This window comes from Lithobates pipiens, unplaced genomic scaffold, assembly GCF_037356315.1.
Source record: "Lithobates pipiens isolate NorthernLeopardFrog02 unplaced genomic scaffold, aLitPip1_a1.2 Scaffold_22, whole genome shotgun sequence".
Lineage (NCBI taxonomy): Eukaryota > Metazoa > Chordata > Amphibia > Anura > Ranidae > Lithobates > Lithobates pipiens.
This window is the reverse complement of record NW_027507784.1, coordinates 217,599,584-217,619,803: the sequence shown is the minus strand read 5'-3', so window position 1 is coordinate 217,619,803 and position 20,220 is coordinate 217,599,584. Positions and strand designations below refer to the sequence as shown.

The 20,220-nt window shown below is 44.2% G+C and overlaps 1 protein-coding gene across 1 annotated transcript in view; it reads right to left on the bottom strand.

Moving 5' to 3' along the window:
* Window positions 1-900: 900 nt before the first annotated feature.
* Window positions 901-20,220, bottom strand: part of ATF7IP2 (activating transcription factor 7 interacting protein 2) — a 273,655-nt gene continuing 254,335 nt past the window's right edge. Inside the window, exon 11 of the mRNA XM_077448852.1 lies at window positions 901-1,401. Within this exon, the coding sequence (XP_077304978.1) occupies window positions 1,000-1,401 (402 nt within the window). The 3' untranslated portion in view covers window positions 901-999. The remainder of the gene's footprint in view (window positions 1,402-20,220) is intronic.

Here is a 20,220-nt window from a genome sequence, read left to right as displayed (position 1 = left end):
TAGACACTGGCAAAAAAACTGAGGTGCTCCCGGTATGGGAGGGGTTATATAGGGAGTGAACTTCCTGTCTTGGGTGTGCCAGTGTCCATCACCTGAAGGTGGCCTATAACCCACATAGTAATTACAATGGTGTCCCGTGATGTATGATAAAGAAAGAAATGCATTTAAAATTAAGTGGGCCGAGGCCACACAAAAAAAGTCCATCGCAAAAGGTTTCTTTGAGACATGAGAAAGCTTAATCAACACCCTGAACAATCACAAAACTAAATTAATGCTTCCATTCAACCAAATGGCACCTAAAGACGCCTTGGTATAGAGACTGTTATTTCTTAACCTTGCCATGCAATTGGTGCTCCTTCAGGTTGTGCATGATGGGTATGGCATGCCACTGCTACAACTGCCACGTACTATTTGGATGAGAGGTTTGATGAAATGTTACTTCTGACTGTTACTGCCCCCCCTTTCCTGCTAATTTTTTATGCAATAATTTTATTAGTTGCTAAAAAAATACTGCAAACTGACGGGCATTACATAATGGCAAGACGATATACACTACAGTTGTTCAATGTCTTCAATCTTTGATTTATTGTCGCTATACGTTAAAACCCCCCTTGAACTAATGTATATTATACTGTAATTAAAAAAAAATTCTATATTATATTTTAACCATTCAACACACTTAAAAAAAGAAACCATCAGCTAAGTATTAAAATATGCTGGTGACTAAATTAAATAGGTCAAAGTAAAAAAAAAAAAAATTATTATATATGTTATATATATATATATATATATATATATATATATATATATATATATATAAAATAAAATAAAATAAAAAACCCCATCAGCATGTCACACAGGGCAACACAAACAAGACAGCACAAAAACAAAACAAACAAAAACAGTATTAAAATACTTTCATTGTAAAATAAAATAAAGTCAGTAGAACTCAATGTGAGTGAAAACCTAAATGGACAGAAGTATTAAAAATTTAGCAAGCTATGTTTTTTTTGTGGTGTTTAAAGACTTTAAAGTAGTTGATTGTATATCACAAAGTGGTCCAAAACGTCCACAGGCATCTTTAGCCCGCAAGACAAAAGAATATGTTGCATCGTCAACGAACTGTGTTAGCGTACAAGCCATTGGTAATGGCAATGCTTTAATTTCGCCAATCTTCTTCCATAGCTTTTTGGAGTTGTTTGTATTTTCTTGGTGAACATAGAGACAATAGACTTGAGCAGCTGCACAGCTAGGATCAGCATGAGTGATGTTCCATGACAGGGCAATGCCTTTTGGATTCTGGACTTGAGCCAGTCTGAGTTCAGGTTTTTGTGGTGGTTTCAGCATCTGGATATCTGGATTTTGGGATATATCCAAGTAGGCAACAGAGTCATGAATATTCTGTGGAATAAGAAAGTATAATTAGCACTGAATATATAGTCTGCCATTAGTGTAAACCTGACCACGTGCACACAATTTGTACAATTTCAAAAAGCTCATCTGCTGGTATGACCTGAATTTACCACCAAAGCGCTCTTCCCTTCAAGAACTTGTCACAGCATTATTTCTTTTAAATTGTTCCCGTGGCAAGAAGCCATTTATTTACTCCCTGTGAGGTCTACACAAAGCCTGAAAAATTCCTGAAGGGGCAGCTTTTGAGATAAGGAATCAGAAGGTTGCCCAACTTCACCGTTGATTAACATATGCACACCCTGCAGAATTACATCTACCAGGAGCCCTTTTCCAATGATGTGGGTAGTGACAGAGGTAGAGCAGAGAATAGTCAAACTCTATGGATCATGTATTTAACACCAGGGAGGGGTCCTAGAAACTGAGCTGTAAAGAGGGAAAGAGATGGGCAGTTAATGAAGAGTCTATGTATGCAGCTCTATAATGCAAAGTGTAAGCACCTGTTCACAATAGGGATAGCTAAGAACTGGTGAAAGTGCAGAGAAGGGCAACACAAATAGGAGGCAGAGAGATCAGTTATGAGCAAGGATTAGCATACCGTATTTGCTGGCGTATAAGACGACCTTTTACAGTAAAAAAAAATTAGCAAAAAGCTGGGGTCGTCTTATACGCCGGATATAAAGCCGAATACTCGCTGAGTGTGCGGTAATACTGTATACATACAATATACACCGCTGAGCCAATCCCGGCTGTATTCTATTAATGAATACAGCGCCTGCTCGGATTGGAGTAACAACCTCTGCAGCCTGCTCGGATTGGCTGTGAGAGTCAGAGGCGCGGGCTGATGATGTAACAGCCTCTGCCAATCCGAGCAGGCACTGTATGCAATAATAGAATGCATAGCTTTCCGTGATTGGCTCAGGGCGGTATACTATATGTATACTGTGAGACAGCATGTTACCCGGCGCCAACTTAGTTTCTGAACATACGGAATTCCTGCACAAGGGGGTCGTCTTATACAGTGAGTACAGCACAATACCAACTTTTTAAATTGAAAAGTAGGGGGTCGTCTTATATGCCCAGCCGCCTTATACGCCGGCAAATACGGTAACTGAATTGATTCTCTTTTGAGAAGAGGCGAATGAATAAACAGGGGGAATTGATCACCATGTATCAATACATAAGAGGTTAATATAGTGAGCTTGGGTGTCGAGTTATTCACTCGCAGGTTATTACAGAGGATAGGGGGGCACTCTATGTCTGGAGCAAAAGAGATGTAACCTTCAGAACCAGAAAGGTTTTTCACAGTAAGAGCTGTGAAAATGCGGAATAGACTCTTGAGAACTAGCTGAGTGAATTGTTTTAAAACAGAGCTGGATGCATTCCTAAATGCACAAAATATAACTGGATACAAACATTTCCAGGTAACACCACCAAGGATAGTTGATCCAGGGAATATCCGATTTCCTCCTGGGGATCAGGAAGGAATGTTTTTCCCCTGTTGGAGCAAACTGGATAATGCTGCTTTTTTTTTTACTTCCTCTGGATCTACTGTGGGTATAGGATTGTTTCTTTTTTTGGCAAGGCTATATGAACTTGTGTCTTTTTTCAACCCATTATCTATATAAGGCACAGACATCTTTGCCATGTGTTGTGTGTCGCATTAACCACTGAATGGGGAACACAGCAGTTTCATAGTAGTAGAAACCACACTGACAAACTGTTGACTGAGCACTCCCAATGCTGCATGGTAGAAAGGTGCAGGATAAATAGATCTGGGTGGTAAGAGGCACAGATATCCATTTCTTTACATACGTAGTGTCAGCATTGCTGGCACTATCAAGTCAGTGCTGCCACGCACAGGGAGTGATCTTTTGTTGGTTCTGCCCTGAATTCCAGATTATAAATGCCATAACATTTATTATTGTAGTCGGGACCCAAGGGACCTCTCTACAATTGCCGTTAAACGACAAATCAAAAATGCAACTACAGCAATGCCAAGCAACCAGCTAGATCAGGGGTGTCAAACTCAAATTCATTGGGGGCAGTATGGAATGGGCAGTTGTACCTGTAGGGCTACATATCTACTCTCTAATATTGCAGTGCTGTGAAGGGCAGGTGCAAATCAGCACCGAGACCACTTACTCCTGTAGCAGATCATGAAACTCCAAAAAGGAGGGTCACACAAAGCTGGCATCAGACTGCTCAGACCAAACGCCATCAGAAATCAAGAGTGCACTATGTACAGATTGAAGAATGCAGGAATGCGCTACGTACAGAGTGAAGAATGCAGGAGTGCATTAAGCACAGGGTGCAGGAGTGCATTACGTACAGTGTGCAACAGGTCATTCTCACCCCTCCTCCTGGGTTCTGACCTCTGCACCCACCACTCCCCCCCCCCCATATCAACATGCCCAGCCCTCACACCCCCCCGCCCCCCCAAAAAAAGAAACTTCCTTACATCTGTACTCTCTCCTGCCTTCTTACCTTGCTCAGCTCTGGTACCTCCCCGTATAGCAAGTTCCTGAAAAAGCCTGCCCACAGGATGCAGCCCATTGGATGGTAAAAAACAAAACAAAAAGACAGGTGGCCGCACATGCACTTACACAAGGCTGGCACCACTCACTGGACTAAAGGAGAGCAGGAAATGTTTATTAGTTTCCTAGGAAACGGGCAGCTGCGCATGCTCTCACACAAAGCTGGCGCGGCTTGCAGGACTAAGGAGAAGGAGGTTTAATCTGGTCTGGGAGACAGGCAAAAAAAGGCAGCGGATGCTGTGTGGGCCACATGTCAAGGCCTGGCAGGCTGGATTTGGAACGCGGGCCTTGCTTGCCACCTGTGATCTAGATGCTATATAAACATTATTAAAGGAAAACAACTGGATATATAAAAACATCTTATTAGGGCCCCAGTTACCTAAATGTATTATTTAAATTAAACTTTACTAATAAACCAAATATCATACCTGATCGAGTTTGTCCTGTCTGTGCACATAAGGGGGCATAGCAAATCCCTGGCCAAGGAAAATGCAGTTGAATAGAGAAGAGGACATATGTCTGAATAGCATTCTGTAGTAACGCATAGATATCCAATTCCAACATCAAAAGTGTAATATCCATAGAATTGTCAATATGTTTCAGTTTCAACTGGGAGAAGAACATTTGTGTAATGATGTACAAGGCTAAAAACAGGATTTTATAACAGCTTACCCGTAAAATCCTTTTCTTTGAAGTACATCAGGGGACACAGAGCCATAGTAGTTACTATATGGGTTATAGGCCACCTTCAGGTGATCGACACTGGCACGCCCCAAGACAAAAAGTGCACTCCCTATATAAACCCTCCCGCTACTGGGGGTACCTCAGTTTTGTAGTCAAGCAATATATACCAAAGAAGGGAGGGACCTCTATGTCCCCTGATGTACTGTTTTAACCACTCCGTGCCCACTATCTACCGGGAGGGTGTCCTTGGACATCCTATTTACTTCCCCTCTGCGCGCCCCCTTGGGCGCGCATCAGGGAAGTTCTGTGTTGCCCGTGTCTCTCGGACACAGCCAATCACAGATCGTGCTAAATGGCCAATCACAGCGGCCATTTAGCACTCAATCGGCCTGTCCAATGGGAGGTGATCTCATATGTAAACATATGAGATAATCTCTCATCGCCGGCTCCCCTCCTCATACAGACAGCATGTGAGGAGGGAGAGCTTCTGTGCTGCAGCATCAGTGAGAACACACACACACACACACACACACACACACACACGCCCACCTGTCCCCAGTGCCACCTATCCCCAGTGCGACCTGTTCCCAGTGCCACTCATCAGTGCCACCTGTCCCTAGTGCCACCTGTCCCCAGTGCCACCTATCAGTGCCATCTGTCCCCAGTGCCATGCATCCCCAGTGACACCTATCAAAGTCACCTGTCCCCAGTGCCACGTATTAGTGCCATCTGTCATCAGAGCCATGTATTAGTGCTACCTGTCATCAGTGCCACCACAGTGCCAAACATTAGTTCCATCTGTCATCGGTGTCACGTGTCATCAGTGCCACGTATTAGTGCCATCTTGTCACTGTCATGTGCCATCAGTGCCACGTATCAGTGCCACATCAGTGTCACGTGCCATTGTCCTGGTGCTCCAGGGCCTTCAAAAGTGTAATAGGTAGTCAACAAGTTAGCTGTGTAATTTATGCTCCTAGAACACGTGACGGCGCTCCCTGCATGTTGGGTCTCTCTAAGTGGCCAGGTTGTGAAAAAGTCCCACACATGTGGTATCGTAATACTCAGGAGAAGTAGTAGAATGTATTTTGGGGAATTATTTGTGGTATACACATGCCATGTGAGAGAAATAATCTATTACAATGACAATTTTGTGGGAAAAAAATAAACAAAAAAAAAATCATTTTGCAAAGAATTGTGGGAAAAAAATGTCAACACCAAAAACCTCATCATGCCTCTTACTAAATACATTGGAATGTCTACTTTCCAAAAAAGGGGTCATTTGGGGGGTATTTGTACTTTCCTGGCTTGGTAGGGTCGCAAGAAATTAGATAGGCCACAAGTACATCAGATGTGATCAATTTTTTTTATGATTTGCACCACAGCTTGTAGACTCTATAATTTTCACAAAGACCAAATAATATACACTAATTTGGGTTATTTTTACCAAAGATATGTAGCAGTATAAATTGTGGCCAAAATTTATGAAGAAAATTAATAATTTGCATAATTTTATCACAGAAACAAAGAAAAATTTGTTTTTTTTTCAAAATCTTCAGTCTTTTTTCATTTATAGCGCAAAAAAAATAAAAAACCCAGAGGTGATCAAATACCACCAAAAGAAAGCTCTATTTGTGGGAATAAAAGGACAAAAAATTCATTTGGGTACAGTGTAGCATGACTGAGTAATTGTCAAAGTGTGAAAGCACCGAAAGCTGAAAATTGGTCTGGGCAGGAGGGGTGTTTAAGTGCCCAGTAGGCAAGTGGTTAAAAATCCAGTTTTCTCTTCATACATCAGGGGGGGACAGTGCCATAGTAGTTAGTATGTGGGATGTCCCATAGCAATGGCAACTGAAGGGAGGGAGACATAACAATAAAGGTAGGGCATTAAGAGGCTAGATGACATACTGCAGCCCACTATACCCAAAAGTAATATCTGCATGACCTTTTACATCGATTTGATAGAATCTGGTAAATGTATGGACTGAATACCAAGTTGCGGCCTTGCAGATATGAGCCATACAGGCCTGGTGGATGCACCAACCAAGAGGCACTAACAGTCCTGGTGAAGTGTGCTTTAACATGAAAAAGGAGGAATTTTCTTCTTTAGACCATAAGCTTGAACAATCACTTGACAAATCCATTTGGAAATAGATTTTGATGCCACCTGTCCTCTTAAGACCTTCTGGCAGTACAAACAAAACATCTGTTTTGTGAATCTGAGCCGTTATCTATAAATAGACCTTGACTGCTCTCACTACATCTAGGGGATATAGTGCCTTCTCTTTCCTTGATTGAGGCTCTGGGAAAAAAAAGAAGGCAGAATATCATCTTGGTTCAAATGAAAACCTGTCACCACCTTCGGTAGGAATTCAGGATGAGGCTGCAAAACCACCTTATCCTTATGCATGATCAAATATGGCTATTTCGATACCCTTCTGGCAGAGGATATGGCAACCAAAAACCATTATTTTTCTCGTCAAAAAACTAAGGGAATTTCCCGTAAAGGCCAAAAGCCCGTTTCTGTAAAGCCGACAAGACTAAATTCAAATCCCAAGGATTTAGGCGTGCCCTGACGGGGGATTAATCCATGTTACCCCCTGAATAAAACTACGTACCAGAGAGTGAGAAGCAAGAGGACGTTGAAAGAATACCGATAAGGCCAAGACCTGTCCCTTGATAATACTCAAGGCCAGCTTCATTTCCAATCCCATTTGCAGGAATTCAAGGATCCTATGACCTACTTCCTGGGGTGCCAACCCCTGGATCCACACCAGGAAACATATGCCTTCCAGACTCTATAGTAAATGACTCTGGAGGCCGGCTTCCTAGCATTAACCAAAGTAGACACCACTGAAGGAGATAACCCACGGTCCCTTTAGAATATGGGTTTCAATATCCAAACTGTTAAATTTAGTGTTTGTAAGGAAGGATGGAATACCTGTCCTTGTGTGAGAAGTTCTGGCCACAGCGGCAGGGTGCAAGGGACCCCTAATACCATCTTTATGATCTAGGCAAACCAAGATCTTCTGGGCCACCAGAATCACCTCTTTCCATTCCTGCTTGACCCTGCGGAGAAGGTGCGGAAGCAGCAGAACCGGAGGAAACGCATAGATTAGTAAAAACTGATCCCATGGAAAGACAATGTGACGGAACCAATCCCACACTCTGAGTGCTTCCGTCAGTATACCGCTACTCAAGTCTGAATATAGATATCAGATATTCCAACCGCTCACAAGCACAAAACAAGACGACATTTGCTTAGCTGCTCAACATGGACTGATTTATTAGAACCAAAAAGACATTTATAATACAGTAGAAGACTAAAACCTAACCTAATTAGTATGAGCTAATTATCTAATCATTGACTCAGACTAGTTGTCTGTGAGATAAGACTTTTCAGGGCAAGTGTCTCCTAGCTCACTGATTGACTATTCAATACACATTACCGTAAACATAAACACAGGGTTAATTAGCACAACCAACAATATGTGAAAAATTCTTACAAGCCAGACTAGACTCATTTACACAACAGACAGGTGGCTGGAGTTGATGACATTAGCATCTAACAGTTTGTGTCCCAACAGAGTGATTCAGTCTATTGCGAATATGGCAAATACTTATCCAGAGTCTGTGTGTCTTAAGGACGACGACTTGGATCTGAATCCAAGTAACACCGCCTCAGGGGTCCCATGGCATACAGCTCACAAAGAGCACTGTTCCCCCAAATGCGAGGGCCTATAAATCGCAAGGCAAGATGCTCGCATTCTGTCCCCTCCAACAGCCTCTGTCCCGGCTAGGTCTGTCACATGTGGGTTTCAACATCCAAACTGTTACATTTAGCGTTTGTAAGGTAGGATGCAATACCAGACCTTGTGCGAGAAGTTCTGGCCACAGCGGAAGGGTGCAAGGGACCCCTAACACCATCTTTATAATCTCGGCAAACCAAGATCTTCTGGGCCAGAATCCCCTTTCCGTTCCTGCTTGACCCTGCAGAGAAGGCGCGGAAGCAGCAGAACCGGAGGAAACGCATAGATTAGTGAAAACTGATCCCATGGAAAAACCAAGGAGTCTGTTTGGCACGCTAACAGATCCCTCGTCCTTGACACAAGGTTGTCGACTTTGTTGTTAAACCTGGATTGCAGACAGACCCATGTCCGGAACACCCCATCTTTGACATATCAACAGAAAAATGTCAGGGTGAAGGGACCATTCTCCCGGAAACAACTGTTGGCGACTCAAGTAGTCCGCCTGCCAATTTTCTATCCTTGGAATGAAAATCGCTGATAGGCAAGGAATGTTGCTTTCTGCCCAAGCTAGAACATAATTCACCTCTTTTTGTGCCCCCCTGGAGATTGATGTAGGTCACAGCGGTGGCATTGTCGGATTGACAGGACAATTCCATATTCTGAGTATCCAGGACTCTAGGGCCAGGCGTATTGCCCGAATTTCTAGAATGCTGATGGACAAGGTCCTTTCTGATGTGGACCACTTCCCCTGGACAGAAGCTTCTTCCAGGACTGCTCCCCAGCCTAGAAGGCTGGCATCCAATGTTACCACTTTCCAGGATATTGGTAGAGAGGATTTCCCCTTTTGGAGGTTGCTGGATATCAACCACCAATTGAGGCTCTGACGCACCTCGGGGGATAAGTGCACTGGAAAATCCAAAGCCTGGACCTTCTTGTTCCAGGCCGACAGAATGGGGGTTTGTAGCAGTCTTGAATGAAACTGCGCACAAGGTATGGCCACGAAAGAGACCACCATCTTTCCTAACATTTTCATGCACAGTCAAATGGAAGGATTTCTCTTTGTTTTGACAAGTTGAATCAGATCCTTTATGGGGCTGACTCTTGCCTGGTGTAACAATACCTTCTTTTGAACGGTATCTATGATCAGCACAAGTACTGTAATCTCCTTGATGGTTTTAATGAGGATTTTTCTAGGTTGAGAAGCCAGCCTAGGAATTCCAGGTAGCTTACAGCTAAGATTAAACTTTGGTTTAGACCAGAGACTGATTGATTTACTAAAGGCAGATCGTCTAGGCTAGGACAGTTATACCCCAAGCTCTTAACCTGGCTAAAGGAGGTGTCAGGATCTTTGTGAGCACACGTGGTGTGGTGGCTAGACTGAATGGCAGAGCCACAAATGGAAAACTTACGATTTTCTACCTCGAAACATAGAAATTTCTGATAAGCGGGAAATAATGGCATGTGGAAATATGCATCCTTGATATTGATTGATTCTAAAAATTCCGCTCCCCAAATTATCGGATAGATTGTCCCAGATTTTTATAGAACACAGAGCATACCTTACCCCTCTCAGAATTATAAGATATAGGAAAAACTTCCCGCTAACTTGCCCAATGTGTAAACTCAGTACGGGTAGCTTCTTCCACCTCCTCTGGTCCTGCCCCCAACTTCAGGGATTTTGGGAACAAGTTGTGCATTTTTTGCATCATAACATTGGTACACCTGTGTGATTGGATCCCAAACAGTGTCTCCTGGGTATCCCTCCTGAGGAACCTACTAGATACGCCAAAACATTTATGCAGGAGACTCTGTTCTCAGCCAGAAAACTTATTGGCAGAGGGTGGATGAGACCTACTCCCCCAACGTTAGCAGAATGGAAAGCAGACATTAATCTTACTCTCCCCTACAAAAAATGTATGTACAACAGGGGCTGCCAAGCCAAGTATCATAAAGTATGGGACAAATGGTTAAATGATGCAGACTCATGTGGGTAGACAAGTGATGTATATGCTGCCATGGACCAGTTGGTTAGAATTGGGCTATATTCCTCATTTCCCTGTCTGATGCATAGGTATTGCCCTCTTATGGGGTCACCATTGATCGATGTATGATGTGTTGCAATGTTATACCATGTTGCCTGTGCTGTTCATTATTGTATGTTCACGTGATGTACACCGTGCTTTGACTGTCTGTACCTTGGTTTAATTAATAAAAAAAACGTTATAAAAAAAAACCCTGAACCCTGTTCCTCTGTGGGAACCTTTGCTATTACCTCCTGGGATAAGAGATGATCCAGAGCTAGAAAGAGCTAGAAAGAGAGACTTCCTTTTCTCTGGATCTGGGAACGTTTGATCATAGAAAACGAGGAGATGGGAATTTTCTTAACTCTAGTTTGTAACCTAGAGAAATTGAGAAAGCCACCCATCTGTCTTGACATTGTTCCTGCCAGATCTTTAAAAAATTATATAAGCCTTCCCCCCACCTGAGCGAGCAGGGTTGCCTCTTCATAAGGAGGCTTTAGTATTTTGTTTTGCGGGCTTAATTCCCCAAGTCCTCTTTTGGCCCTGGGACTGCCCCCGAGGTCTTCCTCTTGAGCTTGATGGTGGAGGCCTAGAGGCAGTTGCTCCTGGCACTGGAGAAGATGCACGTTTAACCACTTAAGGATCAGCCTCCACAGATGTGCATGGGGCGTGGCCGGATGAGGGAGTGCGAGAGTGTGAGAACGCTGGGCGCTCTGTCCCTATCTCCCCTCGTTCTCCCAGATGGGTCTGGAAATAGCCTGGAAGCAATGATTTAACCAAGCAATATGCCATTTACATTGTGATCGCCTTACCTCCCCTTCTTTGTCAAACCCGCAGAAGCGATCTGGGAGAGTAGTGCCCGTGTCCCTGAAGGCAGCCGAGGGAGATCTCGCTGGCGGTCGAGCTATCGCGAGATCCCCACGCGGCGTTGCAGTGTAGAGCAAGCGGTGTGTCCGAAGGGAGCCGAGGGAATTAACGCCGCCGCTTCAGGCTATCGTGAGATCTCTAGAGCGGCATAGCAGAGCGGGGGGTTTGAATGCTGAAGGAGACTGCCTATAGAACGGAGGATTTGGCTCCAACCCTGCTCGATCTGGAGGCTGAACCGGAGAGGGTATCGGTGCTTCTTAGTTGCCTATGGCAACGGCCTAGGCTAAACGGTAACACGGGGGGAGAGAGGAGGAAGGAGCAAGCATGAACATTGTTAACTGCTAACACAATTGACAGCAGCAAGCAGGTTTGAGCGTGGTTTGATATCTCCCCCCCACTCCCTGTATTGGCAGAACTCTTACTATATGGTCAGACTGCTGGGCCCCTGGATTAAGGACATTGTATTATATTGACTGTATAGTGCTGTATTATAACTACACTGACCTCGGAGAGGACAAGTGAGGACTGTTGGGCCCTTGGACTGAGGATATTGTATTATACCTATCGTGCTGCACTGCATTATAATTACACTGACCAAGGAAAGGACAGGTGAGGTACTGAGAGGAAGTGGAGCTGCTATTGTGCCCCCCCCCTCTCTCTCTGGAAGAACGCTTGGCTCCCTCCCCTATTACTGATCGTATCCCCCCCCCTTTTTTTCCAGGGGGTTTTGCTGCATTGCTGCTATATTACTAGCTAAACCTGTATCAATCCCAGGTGATAGACCATGCTTAGTAAAAGGGCCACTGAGGATATGTTGCATGGCGAGGGGAACCAAAAAACCCGGGCAGCCAAAGAAAAAGCAAACCAGGCTTCCGTGGCAGCAGCCGCAAAACTTGAACGTTTTGCCCATGCAACCTCACCAGCTAGGAGAGGACAGCATCAGTTAGTAGGGCAAACAAGGCCACAGGGAGCAACCTCGGATAGGAGAAGTACCAGCCAATTAGCATTAAACCCCGCTGCCTCACCTACTGGAAGCAAAGTGATTAATCTGGCTCTAGCAGAGGGTAAGACAACACATAATACAATAAAAACAGAATGCCCCGCGATAGGGGAAGGTGAACCCACGCTGCGAGATATATTGCAAGCCGTTAATGAATGTAAAGACTCTATCCGTGGCCTCGATAACCAGCTGAGTGGTATTAAAAACGAATTACATTCTATGGGCCAACTGCTGAACAATACGGTGGAAAGAACCACTGTACTTGAGGGAAGATTAAGCACGGTTGAGGATGAGCTCCTCCCATTGCAGCAAAAAATTACTGGGCTACAGAAACAAATTGCTATGCAGACATCAAAACTAGAGGAAATGGAGAATAGAAATTGCAGGAATAATGTGCGCCTGATCGGTCTGCCAGAGGGGAGCGAGGGCTCTAATCCCATAGCTTTTCTGGAAAACTGGTTTAGAGAACTTTTGGGGGACACCTCTTTTACACCACTCTTCGCTATAGAAAGGGCCCATAGAGTTCCCTCTAGACCTCGGCCATCAGAGGAACGCGCCAGGCCACAGATACTGAAATTTGTAAATTATAACGATCGAGTTATCCTGATGCGAAGGACTAGAGAACTAAGGGACATCTTTTATAAGGGGACCAGAGTATCATTCTACCCGGATTTCTCACCAGACTTGCAGAAACAGAGGGCTGAGTTTATCCCTATTAAGCGCATTCTCCAAAAACATAGGATAACCTATGCGTTGCTATATCCTGCCCGACTACGAATGACCGCCTTGGGCTCAACCCTCTTTTTCAATGTTCCATATGAGGTTGAAAGGTGGTTGGAGGAACATAAAGAAGATCTCTAGTACTGTCTAGGACTATTATGTCTAGAGAATTAATTTTGTGAGAGGATGCCCCCCCTCTTCCCCCCCCTTTTTTTCTTCAGAATGAGATTTGCATGTAGAAGAATTATTAATTAGCAATATTGTGTGCACAAATAGAAGATGTTGATTAGATAATTAGGGCTACGTCATTAATTGGACACTAACTGGTCACCAATCGGGGGGAGGGGGGGTGGGGGGTTATGAAAAGGTGTAAATTCATAGAGCACAAATTGCATTGTATATGTCCATTGGGAATGCACCAGTGGGGACTTTTTTTGAGCACTCCCCTCCTTTTTTCTTTTTCTCTTTTTTTTAAATATTTGCACAAAGAAGAAATCATTAATTAGCAATATTGTATCTATAAATAGAAGATATCGATTAGATAAGGAGGGTTATGTTATTAACTGGACACTAACTGGTCACCTATTGGGGGGAGGGGGGTGGGGGTTATGAAAAGGCGTAAATCTATATAGCACAAGTTCCATTGCAGATGTTTATTGTGAATGCACTAGTGGGGGTTTTTTACTTTTTCTTATTTGATTTTTCTTTATTTTTTTCTTTATAGATTAGAAGTGTGTTTACCTTATATGGGGCGAGAGGTATGAAATAAGGTGTTTATACAGTGGGAGTTATAGAAAGGAGGGAAGGGGTAGGGGAAAGGAAAAAAAAAAGATTTTTTTTTTCTCTTTTTTTTCCTTTTTCCTTCTTAAGTTGTGAAGGAATGTAATAGATGGATTTTTGCTAGAGGCCCACCTTTTTATTTTTCTTGTTCTTGAGGGAGGAGATGGGTTTAATTGAATGCTTTGTTGAGAATATGCTACCTAAATAATATCTATGTAATTAGGGAGGTTGGGCTTTCGGGCTCATCGGGGGGAGTGGGGCTGGGCGCCTGGGGTTTTAAGTGTATGAATAAGAGGGCCATAATAGAGACCCCTAGGGGATGCCCTGATGGGCAGGGGTGGGTGGGTAGGCGTGATAGAGAACACAAACTGTGCGCACTGGGAGAGCGGTGGGCGGGGTGGGATGCGGGGTGTTGTCCCCCCGCCCCTTGTCTTTCCTCGACTTAGATGTTACTTATGCAAACGAATAGGGTGTGCATCACCTCATAGAATGTGAGGGGTTTGGGTGACCCAAATAAAAGGGCCGTGGTCCTGTCAGAAATAGAGGGGAGTGGACCTGGTCTACTCTTTTTACAGGAGACACATTTAACTCCCAGTACAGCTCCACGGCTAATTAGTCGGAAATTCCAGCCATGCTTTCATTCTTTTCACTCCTCGTATTCAAGGGGGGTGAGTGTTCTACCGTAGTAAAGAGGGGAACGGATTTCTCCTTTAGGGAGTCCTCTATTGATGAGGAGGGGTAGGTTTATTTTTTTGTATTGCTTGATTGGCAAGCAATGCTATATCTTGGCTAATATCTATACACCCCCTCCCTTCAAGCTGGAGGTTATGTATAAATTGTTTGCGTTTAGCCTAGATAAACCAGGTGTCCCATTAATAATATTAGGTGATTTAAACGAAATACTAGACAAGAACTTGGATAGATTCCCTGCGCCCGACGGGACTAGAGTTGAGAGGGAAAGCCGATTGCAGAGATTTCTATCGGAAATAGGATTAAGTGATCTGTGGCAAATGCGACATCCACAGGAAAAGCAGTACTCTTGCTTTTCAAGTACCCACCACACCCTCTCGAGGATGGATATGGTCCATGGGGAGGCATCGGGGCTAGTACAGGATATAGGATATGGGGCAAGAGGGATCTCAGACCACTCCTCCTTGACCATTACTGTAAGTGCTGGGGATAGAGTGGGCCCAGGGGAATGAAGGATAAATCCTAACTGGTTGGAATTGATTGACAGCCCAAGTGCTTTGATGGAAGAGATTAGGGAATTTTTTCGAATTAATGGGGGTTCAGCAGCACCTGGAGTAGTCTGGGATTCCTTAAAAGCTTACCTTAGAGGAATATTAATACAGCAAATAGCAACAACCAAGAGGAAATCTAGGGAACAGGAAAGGGAATTAAGAAACCGAGTCTCCCAGGCAGAGAGAGGGTATATAGAAGATCCAACACCTAATAAGCAGAAAGATTGGTTAGATAGCCAGCAGGTATATAAAATGACACTTATGAAAAGGGCAGAGAACGGGCGTATATTTCAACGCCAACATTACTTTGGCAAAGGGGAGAGGGTGGGTCGGGCCCTCTCCCTTTTGATCCAAACAACTCCCCCACAGCGATCCAGCTGATCAAGGTGCCGCTAGGGGATTTCGTCTCCAACTCTTCAGGGATCATGAAGGTACTTGGGGATTATTATGGAACCTTATATAAATCGACTATAAGGGGTAGCGGTAGAATAGCCACTGATTTCTTACACCAAACGGGAATTCCAACCTTATCAGAACATGATAAAGCGAGTCTTGAGGCACCACTCACATTAGAAGAATTAAAAAATGCAGTAGCGGAAATGCCCAACCATAAATCCCCAGGCCCAGATGGGCTGCCAATAGAAATTTATAAATGATATGGTGAAGTGCTCTTGCCGGAGCTCCTTGAAACATTGAGCCATGCATTGGCCATGCGAGCTTCCCACCTCAATGATAGAAGCTAACATCACTCTAATACTTAAAGAAGGGAAAGATCAACAGGAAGTCTCCTCGTATCGCCTAATCGCCTTGCTATGCTCAGATGTTAAAATCTTAGCCAAAGTGCTGGTGATTCGTTTAAATAAATACATCCATAAATTAATACACCCAGACCAGTTTGGCTTAATTCCCGGTAGGACAACCAGCATTAATATTAGAAGAGTCTTTCTCAATATTCAAATACCAAGAGACAATGACGGGCCTGGTGCCATATTAGCTCTAGACGCCATTAAAGCCTTTGACAGTCTGGAATGGGACTATCTATGGGAAGTGCTGGAGCGATTTGGCTTCGGCCCTCTATTTATTAGTTGGGTAAAATTACTAAGCCTAGGGCAAAAATTTAAATGAGCACTGCATTCGCCAAAACATTCCAGCTAGAGAGGGACGAGACAGGGATGTCCGCTGTCTCCCCAACTGTTTGTCTTGGCTATGGAACCCCTGGCTGTCCTGACGAGATCGCGCCCGGATATCCAGGGATTCCGACGTAGGTCTGGGGAGGATAAAATTGCTTTGTTCGCGGACGATGTCCTGTTTTTTATCGGGGACATGAACTCTACCTTAGACAACGTGATACAGATGATGGGAGAGTTTGGGCAGCAAACTGGTTTAGAAATTAATTGGAGTAAATCAGCTCTTTTACCACTGACCAAATCTGGGGATATACTACCACCTATAACCACACGCTTGGAGGTGGTGTCAAAATTGAAATATCTAGGAGTTTGGATCCCCAGAGAAGTAAACTATTATGTCAATGAGAATTTAGCACCACTATTAACGAAATTAAAACAAAGTGAATACTTGGTGCTGTCTTCCTCTCTCCGTGGCAGGATGCTGCAATTTAATTAAAATGATTTGGTTCCCACAAATATTATACATCTTACATAACTCTCCAACCAGAAATGGTTTAAGAAACTGGAATCATTATTTCGGGACCTAATTTGGAAGAAGGGCCAAGCTGGGATTAGTTTGCAAACAATGCAGCTTCCTGTCAGGAGGGGAGGAGTGGCAATACCGCATCCGAGATTATATTTTCTGGCAGCCCAGCTCCAACATTTAGCAGGGGCGGGGTCTCAGGGCAGAGAGTGTCCGAATCATAAAATGATGATTGAGAGCGCACCCCATAGTCTACTGGTTGAGGTAGTGGAGGCCAACTCTTTCGCCCATAAGTGTCCTACCAGCATTTTGATGAGGAAAGTGTGGCAGGCAACAAAGCTGCTTATGGGATACACGGGGGTGACTGATTATACCCCCCTATGGCATAACGGAAATTTGGCTGAGCTAAGAGGTATAGATAGACCCTGGGAATGGGAAAGGCAGGGAATTAACAGGTTAACGCAACTATATGAAGGGAATCTTATGAAATCTTTTGAAGCCCTTAGGCAAGAATTTAGCATCCCTAATAGGACGTTTTACAAGTATCTGCAGATTAGGCATGGAATTCAAGCCCAGTTCAGGTCATTAGCTATAGAAAGGGTTGAAACTCCCTTACTCAAGGATCTGGCCGAACGAGCACAAGTGAAAGGTTTGATATCTAAACTATATAACAAGCTTAGCGACAGGGCCCTGAAGGGAGAGGGACCCGAAAAGAGCAGGGTGGCATGGGTTAGAGACGTAGGGCAGATAACCCGGGTGCAATGGGGGAAGATCCTTGAACAAGGGAGTCTGGTATCAATATCCCCCTCACAGAGAGTGTCCCACCTTCTTTTTGCTTATAGAGCATATTATACCCTTCAAAAGATGTGGAAAATGTGCAGGAAACCTAGGGACGAGTGCCCTAGATGTAAAGCACAGGGGGATCTTATCCATATGATGTGGAAATGCCCAAAGTTGTACAGGTATTGGATAGAAATAGTACATAGAATAAACAGGACCTTTAAGACTACGTTGAAGCCAGAAGCTAGGACTTGTCTTCTAGGTATCCTGGAGGAGGGTAGAATATCCTCAGTCAGGACGTCTGTACTAAGGTGCCTGTATCAAGCCAGGCAGTTAATTGCAATGAACTGGCAAGCCAGAAGCCCCCCCACATTCGAATCATGGGTTAAAGCTATCAATTCCACGATGTGGTGTGAAAGGGTGTTGTATATAAAGCAGAATAATCTGAAGAAATTTGGGGCGTTATGGAATCCCTGGCTGAGCGAGATGGGTTACCCCTTGGGCGGGGTGCCTGTGGGGCGGGCCTAGCCCCCGCCTGGCGGGTTGGCTGCCGGTGGGGGGGGAGATTGCGGGTTCTCACTCCCCCCCCCCCGTTTGCTCGGCCTCCGGGCGCGTTGCCCCCTTTTCGCTCCCGGCGGTGTCCACTCTCTTCCAGCCAGTCAGATACCATCGGAGCTGGAGCGGTTGGCGTTAACAGTGTGTGTTCATTAATGGGGGTGGGTTAGGTGGGGTTTTTTGGGGGGGGTGTTAAAATGTAAGTTTGTTATAACCTGAATGTTGAGCAAGTATTGGCTTTGTGATAGTCAAGCTTGAGATGATGTGAATATTCGTGTTAACCTTGTGTTTGAAAATTAATAAAAAGAAAGATAAAAAAAAAAAAAAAAAAAAGGACCAGCCTCCTTTGGAATTTAGGTGTTTACATGTTTAAAACTGTTTTTTGCTAGAAAATTACTTAGAACCCCTAAACATTATATATTGTTATTTTTCTAACACCCCAGAGAATAAAATGGCGGTCATTGCAATACTTCACACCGTATTTGCGCAGCGGTCTTACAACACACTTTTTTTGGGGGAAAAAAAATCAGCAAAGTTAGTCCAATTTTTTTTTATATTGTGAAAGATAATGTTACGCTGAGTAAATTGATAACAAACATGTCACACTTCAATATGGCGTCAAACTTTTACCCTCAAAAATGTCCATAAGTTTTAAAAATTGTACAGGTTGCATGTTTTGCATTACAGAGGAGGTTTAGAATGATTGTTCTCGCTCTACCGATCGCAGCGATACCACACGTTTGACCATCATTTTCATAAGTGGGCGCTACTCACGTATGTGTTGGCTTCTGCGCGCTTAATGTGCCTTTAAGAGCTATGGGCGGAAGTGACGTTTTGATGTCGCTTGCGCCCTGCTATGGTATGGAGACGGGTGGGGGACATCTTAGCCTCACTTGTCTCCATACAAAGGCTCCGAGCGGACCCGAGTGCCTCCGTCACTGCCGACGGCTCCAGTAAGCGGTGGAGGTGGCACCTCTCCCGCCGCCAATGGCGATCACGCGGCGAATATGCCACAGAGATCACCATTATCGTAAACACGACCGGCTCCTGAAAAGATAGATATCTCGGTTGTGGCAGCAGCTGCTGCCATTACCGAGATATCCATCTTCAAAGTGTGCTGACGTATATATACGGGAGCCAGTCGGCAAGTGGTTAAAGGAGAAATGCTTAAACTTCTATTTTACTGGAAAAGGAGAACTTTTCCCCATTAGAAATCCTTTGGATATATTTATCGAAATTGTCTCCAAATAACCATTTCCCATGAAATGGGAAACTGGCCAAGAGCTTCTTACACGGTGCTTCGGCTGACCAACCTTTCAACCATAGGTCTCTGCATGTATGCACTAGTTCTAGCATAAGCCTTAATAGATATACAGTGCCTTGCGAAAGTATTCGGCCCCCTTGAACTTTTCAACCTTTTGCCACATTTCAGGCTTCAAACACGAAGATATAAAATTGTAATTTTTTGTGAAGAATCACCAACAAGTGGGACACAATTGTGAAGTGGAACGAAATCTATTGGATATTTTAAACCTTTTTAGCAAATAAAAAACTGAAAAGTGGTGCGTGCAAAATTATTCGGCCCCTTTACTTTCAGTGCAGCAAACTCACTCCAGAAGTTCAGCGAGGATCTCTCAATGATCCAATGTTGTCCTAAATGACTGATGGTGATAAATAGAATCCACCTGTGTGTAATCAAGTCTCTGTATAAATGCACATGCTCTGTGATAGTCTTAGGGTTCTGTTGAAAGCGTAGAGAGCATCATGAAGACTAAGGAACACACCAGGCAGGTCCGTAATACTGTTGTGGAGAAGTTAAAGCCGGATTTGGATACAAAGATTTCCCAAGCTTTAAACATCCCAAGGATCCCAAGCGATCATTTTGAAATGGAAGGAGTATCAGACCACTGCAAATCTACCAAGACCTGGCCGTCCCTCTAAACCAGGCATGTCCAAAGTCCGGCCCGCGGGCCAATTGCGGCCCGCGGTCCGGTTTTGAACGGCCCGCCTGGTCTTTCTCAATTTATTGTGCTGCGGGATCAGGGCTGTCAGATCAGCCGATCCCCGGCACTGTGAGAAGCTCCGTGAGCTTCAAAAGTGAAAGTAAAGTGCAGAGGATTGTGCTGTGCTCTCTGCTTCCCCCTACAGTGCAGTACCCGGCTGAATGAGGAAGCTGCAAAGGTACTGTACTACAAGCTAGATTAGTGTTAAAAAGGCCTTTATTCATGT